Source organism: Artibeus jamaicensis, unplaced genomic scaffold (assembly GCF_021234435.1).
Source record: "Artibeus jamaicensis isolate MK-2021 breed Jamaican fruit bat unplaced genomic scaffold, CSHL_Jam_final contig_548, whole genome shotgun sequence".
Taxonomy (NCBI): Eukaryota; Metazoa; Chordata; class Mammalia; order Chiroptera; family Phyllostomidae; genus Artibeus; species Artibeus jamaicensis.
Genome location: NW_026521883.1, coordinates 22,720,258 through 22,734,378, shown reverse-complemented (window position 1 = coordinate 22,734,378; position 14,121 = coordinate 22,720,258). Strand labels below are relative to the sequence as shown.

The 14,121-nt window shown below is 38.6% G+C and overlaps 1 protein-coding gene across 4 annotated transcripts in view; it reads left to right on the top strand.

Moving 5' to 3' along the window:
* SLC12A1 (solute carrier family 12 member 1) overlaps positions 1-14,121 on the top strand; it is a 77,036-nt gene that overhangs the window by 25,804 nt on the left and 37,111 nt on the right. For all 4 annotated transcript variants that reach the window (XM_037156475.2, XM_037156473.2, XM_037156472.2 and 1 more), the window contains 9 exons: positions 289-416; positions 3,697-3,781; positions 5,130-5,281; positions 6,426-6,533; positions 6,855-6,978; positions 8,595-8,696; positions 10,653-10,808; positions 12,583-12,682; positions 13,435-13,546. In XM_037156475.2, coding sequence (XP_037012370.1) covers positions 289-416; positions 3,697-3,781; positions 5,130-5,281; positions 6,426-6,533; positions 6,855-6,978; positions 8,595-8,696; positions 10,653-10,808; positions 12,583-12,682; positions 13,435-13,546 — 1,067 coding nt within the window. The remainder of the gene's footprint in view (positions 1-288; positions 417-3,696; positions 3,782-5,129; positions 5,282-6,425; positions 6,534-6,854; positions 6,979-8,594; positions 8,697-10,652; positions 10,809-12,582; positions 12,683-13,434; positions 13,547-14,121) is intronic.

The following is a 14,121-nucleotide window of genomic DNA, read 5'->3' as shown; positions in this document are numbered from 1 at the left end:
TCCATTTCTTTGTTTTTCAGTCTTTCAGATTCAAAGACTTCAGGTGTCTCTGTTGGCATAAAATTGATTGATTTCTCACAGCTCTGTTCTGGAGATCTAAAACCTTGTGATATGTGTGTTGACCTTTGGCAAATATTAACATGAGGTTTATCAGTACACCAACACCTTTGGGTTTCATTAAGATTATAGGAACTCATTTGCATTTAGGGCTATAAAAGCCAAAGGTAATTTTATCTCCTACTCTGTGAAGAATGTCTACATGGTAATTTCTCATTATTTGTGTTGCAGCATCAATATTTGCAGAAAACTTTGGGCCGAGCTTCACAAAAGGCGAAGGCTTCTTCTCTGTCTTTGCCATTTTTTTCCCAGCAGCTACTGGGATTCTTGCAGGTGCCAATATCTCAGGAGATTTGGAGGTATGTTGTTTTCTCTGCTTTTGTAGTCCAGGGAGGTGGCATTGCAGCTGGCGGGCAGCACAAAGAGCTGTACAGATCAACAGTGGCCATGTTTCTCTACAGCTTTCAAATCGTAAAATTTTCATAAGGTTTCCTCATTATTTAAAAGTCATATTTTAATGCCAAACTCTCCTATTTCTGATAGTCCCACAAGTCTTATTCAGTCATATCAGGAGGAAAGAGTATGACAGTGTGTCACACTTCCAACAAAATAATACTATTCAATGAAACAAATAGAAGAACCACCACTTTCTCTTTTAAATGCATAATGTGTAAGAACATGGAACATTTAAGAAAAAAACAAAAAACAAAGATAAATTACTTTATTGCTAGATGCTGATATTAAATTCAGGGACACATTCACTCATTTAATAGGTATTTATTTAACACTCATTCATATTATTCTATGTTAAATACTATAAGGAGCATTGTATTAGTTATGATATTGGCTCAAATATTTTATGAGACCAGTAATTTTGACCTAAACAAGATAGAACTTTTTCTAGTGAATAAAAGTTTGAGTTCATAGCCACCCAGTGGAGTAAGAAAGATCTGCTCCAAAAGGTAGCCCAGGGATGCAGATAACCTCCCTCGTCTTACCATTCCCTTGGGGATTGCCCTCATCTGCAAGGTCAAAGATGACTGATGATGTCCAAGATCACATCCCAGTCCATAGGAAGGAGAATAAGGAAGCAGAGGACAAGCAATTCCTGGACCTTCAATATATTCCTTCTGCTGACATTCCATTGGCCAGAATTTAGTCTGAGGCCTTCCATAGTTGTAAAGAAGACTGGGAAATGTTGTCTCTAGTTCAGCTGCCATGTGTCTAGAAAAAATCTGATAGGATTCTAGTAGTGAAAAGAAGAAGATGGGAAAGAATATTAGGAGGCAATAAACAGTGTCTACCACACACATGCATGCATGTGCATGCACGCAGCATAAAAAACGCAAGTTTTACCTCAATAAATTTGTAATTACTTTGGAAGACAAGAAATATTTATAAGAGCCATTGAGAGATTTGTATACAAATAACTTATATGCGTGGTCCAAGGATATGAACTAAGGGAGGAGGGACTGCCGGAGGGAGTGGGGGTGCTGGGTGCAGGTGGCCAAAGGGGGAAAAATTGGGACTACCATATAGTATAATCAATAAAATATATTTAAAAGGAGAGATATGTATACATTAAAACCATTGGCACTGTCCTATGGATTGTGAGATAAAAAATAATGAACAATTAAGTTAAGGATGATATCCTCATGGCAGTAACAGTCAAGTGTGAACTGACAGCAAAGACTAAATACTGACTGTTGGTGAGAGAATGTATTGGAGGCAGAGAAGACAAGAACAGTCAGGAGTGGGGAAAACTAGGGACAGGAAACATCTCTCATGGTTCAACTGGAGAAGCCCTCATGAGGCTGGATCACCTTATAAGGAGAGGAGAAACAGGTGTCAGAGTCTGGGAGAACCCAGCCAGAGGACCTTGCGCTGGAATATAACTTGTGAAAGCGGAGCCTTTTCTTTGGTTTTCTTCATTGCTGTATCCTCGGAGCTAGTAAAGCTTTGATAAATACTTATTGAGTGAATGAATAAAGGCTTTTACATTTGTTATGTTAAGAACCACAGTGCCACAGTAAACTCCTGAGCAGAGATATGGCATAAGAAAAGATTAGGCTGAGGCTCAGAAAAATTAAGTAACTTGTTCAAAATGATTTAAGTAGTAAGTATCACTGCTTAGTGAAATTTAGTGATGGATGTTGAGCTTCCAGTTTCTCAGATTCAGAAAAGTATCAGGCGTCACTGACATAAGTTTCTACAGAGTACACATTTGAATTAAAGGATACTGTGCTTTTCTTAGACTCTTTAAATACAATTTTGTGTGAGATGCTTACTAGTCAGTTCAGCTCAACCAACACTTACACCAGGCACTGGGAAGGCAAAGAAGAACTCAGTCCCTCCCTCCGAGAGCTCAGGGTCTAGTGGAAAGACAGACTTACTGTAATGGAGTCAAAAGAAGCAAAAAACAGATCACATGTCAATGTGTGCTATGAGATGAAAAAAGTTGAAAATCATTGTATTAGACAAGGCATGTGTGGAGATATTCCTAATGAGTAGGAAAGAATTAATGATCACAGAGTGACTCCACAGGGACCATCACTCCTATGAGGGAACAGATTTGCTTGACTCTGCAGCTGTCAGGTTGAGTACAAATTCACCATGAGTTTACCTTTGTGATGGATTTGATCGGCAGATTTAAGCAAAAAAAAAAAAAAAACCCAAAACAAATAAACAAAAAAAACTTCATACTTTAACTGCATTGATTGCTTATTCATATTGATGAGTCTCATGTCCTCTGGTGGAGGGACTAATGCCTACTGAGACTGTGCTTGCTTCAATTCAATACTTATTGACTCCTACTACATGCCAGGCACTGTCCTGTATAGTCAATAAACATATTAAAATATCTATTTAATAATCCCTGTTAAGTTGAATTCAATTATTTAGAAGTTTTGCTGCTTCGAATTGATTATGATAAGATTTAGTCCCCCAAATAGGATATAAGAAGGTATATTTTCTATGATGTGGATTCAGCTCAGTGAATTTATATATTTATAAGCAAGAGAAAAGATCATTTTGGGGGATAAGTTTAAATTTGCCTCTTCTCTATGTGTGCTTATGAAAATTAAATATCCCCCGTTGTACTCATTCCTGAACAAGACTCCAATGGGAAATTTGAGAGATTGGAGAATTTAGAAGATGATCCTTTTTGTTCAGTCAAAAGTGATTTTTTAAGGCAAGCTTAAGCTTAGTACAAAACATACATACACACACACACACACACTCACACACAGAGATATCATCAATGTGCCAGGTATACTTGGACATTTCTCCTAATAATTTAAGGTTTAATAAATCAGCACGAAACTCACAGGAGAAAAGGGAGAGAGAGAGACATTAGTGAGTGAACTAACTACTATACTTTTCCATAAAAACTCCCTCCTGGACAGTTGGAGATCTCTTCTGTTCAGCACAAAATTCTACAGATTTCTTTATTCACTCTAAACATTTTGTCTTCATCCCCAAAGAATCTGAGCTTACCATTTTGCTATTAGCTCGATCTTTTCTTTAGAACTTGCCTCAGGAAGAGTAACCTAAAAGTTTGAAAACACAGAAATAACTCCTAGTGACCTCTGTTTCTGATTCCACCCTGTCTCCTTGTACTTCCATGCTATTATTTGAAAGGATCCCCAAGACGCTATCCCCAGAGGAACCATGCTGGCCATTTTCATCACCACTGTTGCCTACATAGGAGTTGCTATTTGTGTAGGTAAGTACTTATGTCTCTGGTGTTGAAATGCCAGATTTTCAAGGGGTTGGATGGGTTTGCATGTCCAATGGACTTTCAGTGGAACATAAGCAGAACATTTTTTAAAAGGCAACAGTCTTAATTCCATTCTTAGATGCTCTAGGGTTTGAACGCAATTAAACTGTAACACAGGTGTCTCTGGTTCGGGTATAGAGTAATCAGGCCACCTCTCAGGGCTTCAGGAAAAAAAATGTCTGCACTGAAGTGGTTCTTTCAACTTGAAGATTCTATGATTCTTAAGTCTTTCCTAGATTTAAAGAATATGAATTCATGGCCAAAATTCGGGGTTCTCATTAGTACCTAACTATTGCTGGAACCTCTCTTATAGTTATTAGCAAAGAGGGAGAAAGCAAAATAAGCAGTTGTATTGGTTGGCATTGGGTTGTCAAGTATTTATCCTTCAGGTAGTTCGGAAAAGTTTATATACATTTCACACTTATGTTCATATATTTCAATAATCCTATTAAATGCATAATGTCAGAGATTATGGTTAAAAAAATTCATAAGGAATGTAGGTGATTAAAATATATACTAAGGATCTTTAAAAAGTTGATAATTTCATTTCTGGGAGTCTATTCTAGAGAAATACTTTGAAACATAGGGAAAATAATATGCACAAAGATGTTCATAGAATATTTATAATAGAAAATAACAGAAACACTTAAGTGTATGAAAAATTGAATAAACCAAGGCAAATATTTGATAGAATATTATTTGACCTTTAGTATTACTTAAGAAATTGTAATATTTTATCCCAAAATATTTTATTTATTATTTCAACTATTAAAATTGTATGTCAAGTAGAATTACAACTGTTTAAAAATTATACAAGGAATATCATTAATTGAAAGCAAGGGCTTGGTTCTCTTAATTACTTGAATTCAAAAGTGCTATCTCTTGGTTCTCTCATAGATGAGACAATAAATCCTACTGGAAAAACACTGGATCAGTAGCACTAAGCCTGAAATCTGAATTGAGTACTATGAAATCTGAATTGTATGTGCATTTTAGGAGATCAGAAAGTAAGGTATTTCTAATACCCAAGTGTCTTGTAGAAGCAAGTGAGAGCTAGGACAAACCTCTCCCCCAAGACAGTAGAAGTGGCAGCCTGTTAGACACAGGGCTACTCCCAGGCTTCAGAGGAAAGAAGCCTCCAGGTAGCACGTCCCAGAAAGCATTGACAGTGAAGACAGGGGGGGTCAAGGGACCTGCTCAGACTTCAACTAAACCAAGTATGTTTTCAGAAGAATCCCCTAAGGAAATAGAAATCCTCATATAAAGAAATGACAAGCCACCGTTGTTTCCCCAGGGGCCTGTGTGGTCCGAGATGCCACTGGAAACGTGAATGACACTGTCATTTCCGGGATGAACTGCAATGGCTCAGCAGCCTGTGGGCTGGGCTATGACTTCTCGAGGTGTCGCCACGAGCCATGTCAGTATGGGCTGATGAACAATTTCCAGGTTCGAGCTGCCATAATTATAATGATCCTTCTTGCCACTGTTTCCATTTTTATAGCATCATGTATAATGAAACTTCTGATGCTGTGGCTGATTAGATTATTGATTGATTTGAATTTAACATGGAACACATGGTGTGGGAGGGAAGGGAATCACACAGACATTAAGTTGTAGCAAATGCTGGGGTTGCGTTTACTGTGGTGAGGAGAGAACAGGCACTTGTCTGACTTGCTCCACCAGGGAAGGATCACCACCCAACATTGTGTCTTCCAATCATTGTGCAAGGTTTCATGAAAATGAGGGGAGACTTAGAGGTTAGCCAGCATTGGGATGCATTTTACCCATGGGCCTTGGCTTAGGAACAGCAGTGGCCCTGGAGCGTCTGGAACACCAGGCCAAGAGGAAAATGACAGTGACAGAGGGGGAGGCAAGAAAGGGGGAAAGAACAGAGAAGTTGAAACATACTAATTTGTCTGAACTATTGGTGAGCAGAGGGAAAGGCAAGTGGGTTGCGAAGGCTTCATTCATCTATTGTAACAACCAGCAAAGAGAAATTAACTCAGCTGAAGCCATTGTTTTAAAATATGACTTAAATGGATAGAATCTCATAATGTCTCAGATCTAATGAGTAGAGCAAAAACAAAAGTTTGAAAAGACTCTATGTGCAAGAAGAACAAGAAAGTCTAATGCCTTTAAAAAACTGGTAAACAGCTGAGTGCTCCCCCAAACCTTATTAAAACACCACTTTCTGTAAGATAGAATTTCCCATTATGAAAGAAATATATACTCACAAAGGACAGAGGGGGACACATCAAAATCTTTAACCTCTTACTTTATCCTTGAAACCTCTTACTTTATTCTTTCCAGTATCTTCTGAATATATTGTGTTGAGCATTGATTATTTTTATAGTCAACAAAAAGGCCATTTCCATTTAAAAAAAAAACAGCTCTTAAGAACTTGAGAATGAAATGGCTGGAGGAAAAAGGGAGGGGATTCTAGTTAGAAGCAATTAGCTTATAAAGGAGATTCCAAATCACAAAAAGTGAAAAGAGAAGCATTTGGATCAAAACTTGAGTCTTTTTATTTGTTTTTGTTTTTTTTACTGTCTGTTGGCTGAGTTTCTTTACTTGACCCTCTCTTCTCAAGGTCATGAGCATGGTGTCAGGGTTTGGCCCCCTCATCACGGCTGGCATCTTTTCTGCAACACTCTCCTCCGCCCTGGCCTCCCTCGTCAGCGCTCCCAAAGTGTTCCAGGTGATCCGGGCACAAGAGCATGTGCTTCTCTCTCCTGCTGTTGCCACTGAACGTGGATCAAGCTGAAATATTCATTCTCACCAGCAATCATTTTCCATCATTTTCTGAAACAGTGTAATGTTTGCATCTGGCTCAAATGCTATGTCTGCCACATAGTCAAGATTGATTCAAATAATATAAAGAAAGATGAACTGCAGTGTTAACTTGTGCCTCGTATTGTGTATCACTCCATCTTTCCCTGTATCTTCTTGTTTAAATCGCCCAGGGAAAAGGATCCTACATAGATATAAATGACAAAGCTCTCCTCTTGTTCCCCATTAGGCTCTGTGCAAGGACAACATCTACAAAGCCCTGCAGTTCTTTGCAAAAGGATATGGGAAAAACAACGAGCCGCTGAGAGGATACATTCTCACCTTTGTTATCGCCATGGCATTCATTCTTATTGGTTCGTAGAGTCCTTGTTCTTATCGAAAGCCAAGTAGTTCTTCTGATACTCATAAGTTTTCCTTTTAGCCTGAGAAGTTACCTGTTTTATGTTTAATATTCCATTTGGGAATATTGGAGTCTATCTAAGAAGGAAATGAGAAATCACCAGTCTTTACATCTCCTAGCCTGGCAGGGAGCAGGAGAGTTGACGTATTCGTTCTCCCAATGTGGTATGTTGACCACCTGTGTCAGAATCAGAACCACCTGTGGGTTTGTCTGAGTGCAGATTTTTAAGGCACAACCCAAGAGTTACAATCAGAATCTCTGGTGACAAGGAATCTGCATTTTTACAAGTTTCTCAAGAGATTTATAAATCACTAAAATTTGAGAACCCCTTACTAGAACTTAACCTCCTCTCCTTCCCCCTAAACAATATAGAGACGACTACTTAATCTTGGAGAGGCACATGCATCAATGTAGCCTGCACATTCCTCACTGCTCCCCAGGCATCGATTTTGCTGGGGAGGCATGTTAGAGGAAATGGAGCAAGAAGTAAGGATGGTGGCAACTGTGTGGGAATGAGCCTGCCTCAGCACTGAGGGGCCAAACAATGAGGGCTCCTTCTCTTCACATAAACTCAGGAAGTGACTGTAATTTGTGAAATCATAAGATTTCCACAAAGGTTGAAGGTGTTTGTTACAGCTAATAAATTTTGTTGGGTTTTTTTTTAAATCATACAAGAAGTGATTCTGTATAGATGTTTCAATTATGTACTTTTAAGACTTCAAATGACAGCCATATCCTACATTTAAATGATCAAATAGACAAAGTTTTTAAAATGGTATAAATTAAATAATACTCATACAAATCACTCTTTTAGAACAACGCAGAGCAGCTTCACAGCCCCAGCTTTGTGGCACCTGCTTCGTCTGCTTCCTTGCTAGCCACCATGTGCTAGGGACACACACAGCTGCCACCTGCATTTGCATCACTGAAGCTGATAGACACCTGATGCTCAGAGAAGCATAACTATCTCTAAGTTATTACTTCTATCATAAAGTAAACAATTCAGCTGGAATTAAATCTTGCTGGATATTTAGCTACTGCAGTAAAACATCTGTGACAAATCTTAGAAGGTAAAACTCTCTAGAGAGGTAGAAAAGTACAAATGACTAACAAGGATTCTAGATGTCAGAGAAAGCAAGTTGGGTATATGCAGAGACTTCCGAGTAGGCATTTCTGGTTCACTGGTGTTTAACTACTCTGTCACCTGCAGAGGTATGCATAGCAGACAAAGAACGCAGGCTTTGGTAACTTTGCAATACCTACAGGGGAGTTTATCATCCCGTTCCTCAAACCTTCTATCCATTACCACAAAATTTTTTTTTCAGGTCGAGGTCATAATGCCTATTTCCTGAAAGGTAGATTTTCCTGGTTCTTTATAGAAAAGAAACTCTAAGAATAGATTTTAAAATGAATGCAGCCCCAAAGAAAAATCACCAACTTCTTAAACTTTGACAGATGCTAGCTATGTTTTCAATTTCCAAATGAAGTCAAGCTTCCAGGCTGCAACAGCTGTTTCAGCCCCTGGTCTCATCATTCATATGTACATGCTCAATTCTGCTTTGTTCACAGCGGAACTGAACACCATCGCTCCCATCATCTCCAACTTTTTCCTGGCCTCGTATGCACTTATTAATTTCTCCTGCTTCCATGCCTCTTATGCCAAATCTCCAGGTAAACTGACTTTTCAAAACTAAAATAAGCCTAAGCCAACAGTTAGTGTCAGTAAAATGAAATAAGTCAGGGGAAGTGCTTAATTTGTATTTATCTGGGTCTTTTTACATCCTAGTAGGCAGTGTAATCCACTTTGTTTTGGTGAGTTGGGGGATGACTTCTGAAATGGAAAAAAAATCATTTGAGCAATGGCCTTTTTGACCAACCGTAAAGTCAATTTTCTCCTGTGGCAATAAATTATTCATTGCAAGAGAAACCACATTTATTTCAGCAGTAGAAAAACACCACTATTTATTTCCAGGGTGAAAGTGACCACAGAAGTGGAATAAATGTATATATTTGAAACTTCCTTACTATCAATTTGTTTCCTGCCCATGGTGCAGAAGAGAAGGATGAGTAGTTCCCATAATTACCTGCTGAGTGTAGTCAATGCAGATTCACAGTGGAGCCACTGGCATCCTTGCCCTCTCAGACTGTGGTTTAAAGTGGTGTAAAATTTGACACCAAAGAACCTTCCCCTGTCTAGTCATCCCTCACTTCTTCTTTGCTTCCACTGACCAACAGAATTTCTTTTGCCTTTCCACCAGAAGAGAGACTAGTCTTTATCGACTTTCAGAAAGTCCTTCCAATGAGGACTTTCATCAGGGATACAAACACATTTCCGCTTTTTAGGGCCTGCCATGATTGGACCTCCTTTGGAAAAGCTGCTGCCGATAAAACAAAGGGTAGATAAAAGAGGGAACCTACATTCCCCCCAAGGCCACTAGGCTCCGGAAAACACTGAGGACACTCTGTTTCTGTTTTGTTGTCTTCTTTCAAGCAGAAAACAGAAAGCTCTAGTCAGAGAATACAACAAGCCATTGAAATGTGCCCCTCTATGCCATGTTATGTTCACTTTTGAAAAATAGGGGGAACTAACAGAGATGGGGAAGGGAGAGATTGAAAGGGAAAGAGAGAAAGAAGAAAATAGAAAAGTACACAGAGGGGACACACAGATCTGCAGACCCAGAAACAGACTCTTCCCCATCTCCCCCCTTGTCCCACCTCTCTGTTTCACACACACGTGCCCATGTGCTCACATGTACACAGTCAGCCTCAGAAAAATATGGGCATTTCAGTGACATCCTCAACGTGATATATATCCATCTTGTAGCCATTTAGGAATTTGCTCTAGCAGACTTTGAAAGCTCTGTTGTGTTTTGGCAACTCCAAATTTAAAATGGACTTTATCCGTAGACCAAATATACCTTTCAAATTAGAGTTTCCCCATCCTGGCCATACTGTCTCCCTGCTTCTTTATTTCAGAGAACTAATAAAACATAGGAAAACCCACCTTGCATTCATGAATTGTAAGAAATATTTTCATTGCAAAGGTGAAATATGTTAATGCATCAGGTTTAAGAAGACTTGCAGATAAATTTCTCCCTCTTGTCCCATGATGATTATTTCTGAAAGGGCAAGCACTATCCCCTTAGGGTAAAGGAAGAGCTAGCAGGAAGTTAATGGATTGGCTTTTGATGACTGTTCTGCCTTCTTTCACGGGAATAAAGCCATTGTCTTAGCCTTCTCTTTCTTGGTCCACCAAGCAATTCCTCTCATCCCTCCCCCGAAAGACCCCACTTTTCCATTCCTCCTGCCTCCTTTAAACTCCTAATGGCATAGATATCAGATGCTCAAAATTTCATAGTTTGAAAAGACAATCAGGAAACATGCAAAAGAGTGGAGAGGCCATTTTCTGTATTTCACAGCATCCTTATTTAGTATAATTACACCTTCATAGGCCAGGGACCCAAGATCACAGAAAACTAATAACATAAACTTGACCTAAAAGCTTTGATTTTTATGCTAGAAAAAAAACATGTTACCTGCACTCTAATAATACTCACTGGCATGATGGTGAGAGTATGGAAGTTTTTCTGCTACACATACATTTTATTGTTGTTCTTTTACTTTCAGGATGGAGACCCGCGTACAGAATTTACAACATGTGGGTATCTCTTTTTGGGGCTGTTTTGTGCTGTGCAGTCATGTTTGTCATCAACTGGTGGGCAGCTGTCATCACCTACGTCATTGAGTTCTTCCTCTATATCTATGTGACCTATAAGAAGCCAGGTAAGATAAAAAGGACTGTGTAGGAATGGGTTTACAAAGAAGCCTGTAACTCCCCATTTATTCAACAAAGTATTATTGAGCAGCTCCTATGTTCTTAGGTGTGTATGTGTATGGTAGATATTAGTAATATAATGTAATACAATAGCTAACATTGTTGAGCACCTATTTTGTATCTTGCACTCATTTAATTCTCACAATAATGCTTCATATCAAGTATTATTAGACCTATTTTACTAATGAAGAAAGTGGAGTTCAAAGAGTTGACTACTTGCCAAGGTAACAGTCAGGATCTAATGGAGCTGACATTTTAACTACAGTGTGTATGATGTTCCTGGAAGTCTATTTCCTTTGGCAGATTGGGGAAGTTCTCCTTCATTGTGTTTTCAAATAAGTTTTCAATTTCTTGCTCTTCCTCTTTTCCTTCTGGCACCCCTATTGTTCAGATGCTGGAACATTTAAAGTTGTCCCAGAGGTTCCTAAGCCTTTCCTCATGTTTTTGGATTCTTGTTTCTTCATTCTGTTCTAGTTTAATGTTTCTTTCTTCCTCCTGCTCCAAATCATCGATTTGAGTCCCAGTTTCCTTCCCTTCACTGTTGATTCCTTGTATATTTTCCTTTATTTCACTTTGCATAGCCTTCACTTTTTCATCTCTTTTGCAGCCATATTCAACTATTTCTGTAAACATCCTGATTACCAGTGTTTTGAACTGTGCATCTGATACATTGACTATCTCTTCATTACTTAGTTATATTTTTTCTGGAGCTTTGATCTGTTCTTTCATTTGGACCATATTTTTTTTTTTGGTATTTGTTTTATAGTTTGGTTTTTTGCTTCTAATCAAGATATCCTTTCCCAATTTAAGGTCATAAACTTCTTCTACAAGTTTCATGCTTTATATTTTAAACATATGTTTATTATCCATTTAGAATTATTATTTGTATATAATGTGAATAATGCCTCAAGGTTTATTTTTTCACATATAAATATCCAATTGGCTAGTAGGATTTTTATAAGAAAAAATTAACTCAAAGTATGCTAAATGCCTGAATTCTAATCAACACTTAATCAATTTTAATCTTTATCTCAAGATAATGATCCCCCACCATTTTTCTCACTCTTCTAAACAAGGCTGGGGAGATGGCCCTCTCTGCCATCTGGGATGAATCCGTACATCCCCATCAGGTATTTTCTCTTATAAAAATTTAAAAATCCATCTAATGTTTAATTTGTTCAAAAAAAAGCAAAATATGATAGTGCTTACCTCCTTTATTGAGAAGATGAGGTCCTAAAAGATCAAACTAAAATGCTTAATCATGATTGACCTTATTCATGGACACCCAGCAGTAAGAATTACTGAGCTGTTCAGTTTTATGATTCCAAATACAAAGATTGCTACATACTATCTGTGTATACAAATACCTCTTTTTCTTTATTTAAGAATGTTTTTAAAAACCTTGAATCTATTCAGGGCTGATCATTTTCCCAGGTGTATCTCCTGCTGTTTGGTTATGACCCAGCCTCTCCACAAAGCAAGATTTCTAGGGCTGCAGCTTTCAAGTCTGATCTTTACCTAGAAAGAGAGGTCTCCCTTCTAAGAATTCACAAAGTGTTCCTAGAGGAACACTTTCTAGGCAATACATTATATGTTCTCTTATTTGGGCATTCATCACTGCTAACATATCCAGGGAAAATCACAGAAGGTTTGTAAAAATTATTTACAATATACAGAGGGAAGCTCAATAGTTTTTATGCCATATTCCTCTTTCATCTGCAGATGTGAACTGGGGCTCCTCCACCCAGGCTCTTTCCTATGTAAGTGCTTTAGACAATGCTCTGGAATTAACCACAGTGGAAGACCATGTGAAAAATTTCAGGTAAAATTGGCTTCTCGGGGACCCTGGTGTTTTTCCAAATTAGAAGTTGCTTTTCTCCGTGAGGGACAAGTGGTCTGTGGGTCTAGTCTAAGGCTAGGCAGTCATGCAAACTACCACAGTTTCATGCCAGCACCTCCTGTAAATAAATGCTTCAACTCTTCCCCTCTGAGCTATGCCCACTTCCAAGTATGAACCCTCCTAGTGTCAAGGATCACCTTCCATGCATGGGGACAAAGAGGTGATCTGAGTGACATGATTTTACAGAGCTGTCACCAAATGCCCACCAACCTTAATCCTTGGAGCTGTCTCCATTCGACTGAATGCTTTGTGGCTTACTGACTTCTCTTAGAAGTAATACATTAAGATCTTTATTAGTTATATCTTATTTTGATTGGACCCTAAGAAAACAAGTTTTGTAAGGAGGATGAAGGAAAATACTGGGTGGAAAAGATAGGCTATATTGGGATTCAGAATAGGATAGTGTCCAAAGGAAAAAAGAGAGGGAGAACCCAAGACCACCTTGCCTTACTTTACATTTTTGCTGTCACTAACTAAACTAAGACAGCAAAGATGGCAAGTCTTGAACAGGATGATTCAAGACTTCTGGTGAGAAACCCAAGCAATATTTAGGGGAGAGTTGGTTCCATTTTGCTAAGTCTCCTGTGTCTGCCATTACCAATGGGGCATTTCTGAGCTCAGAGGCTTCTTGCAATGGTCAGTTCTCACATCTTCTTTCTTTTTTCCACTTCCAGACCCCAGTGCATTGTCTTAACAGGGGAACCCATGACAAGACCTGCTCTCTTGGACATGAGTTACGCCTTTACCAAGAACAGTGGTCTTTGCATATGCTGCGAAGTCTTTGTGGTAAGAGCCACTTCATCCCAACAAAGCCCCTTTCCCTCCCTGCTCAGCTGGTGTTATTTTAGGTGAGCCAAACAAGTACAGGCAGTGATAGGAGAATGTAAATCAGAGACCAACTAAAAGTGATAAATATTTCCAAATGATGGCCTTTGAGTCAGGAATAGCAAGGCAGTTTGGATGAGAGCCCTTTTCCTTGATTCATATAGCAAGAACTAGCAGGAGCCTGTGGTTCTGAATTTAAATGAGCAGAAAATATGGGTTTCTGATTTCATCAGAGACCAACTAAAAGTGATAAGTATTTCCAAATGATGGCTTTTTGGCTCAGAAATAAATAAATAAAATGAAGGCATTTGAGGTCATAACTGCACACAGAAATATAAAAGGCTGAAATGAGCCAGAGGGTGCTCGTATAGAGATTACCTGATTAAGGGCAGAACCAGACATAATGGCCTTAAATGAGAGCACATAGAATTTAGATTGAATATTTGGATAACCTTGATGACACTATAGATACCTAGGGAATTAAACCAAGTTTTCCATGTCTTAGATAAATATTCAGAGCTGAATATATTTCTTTT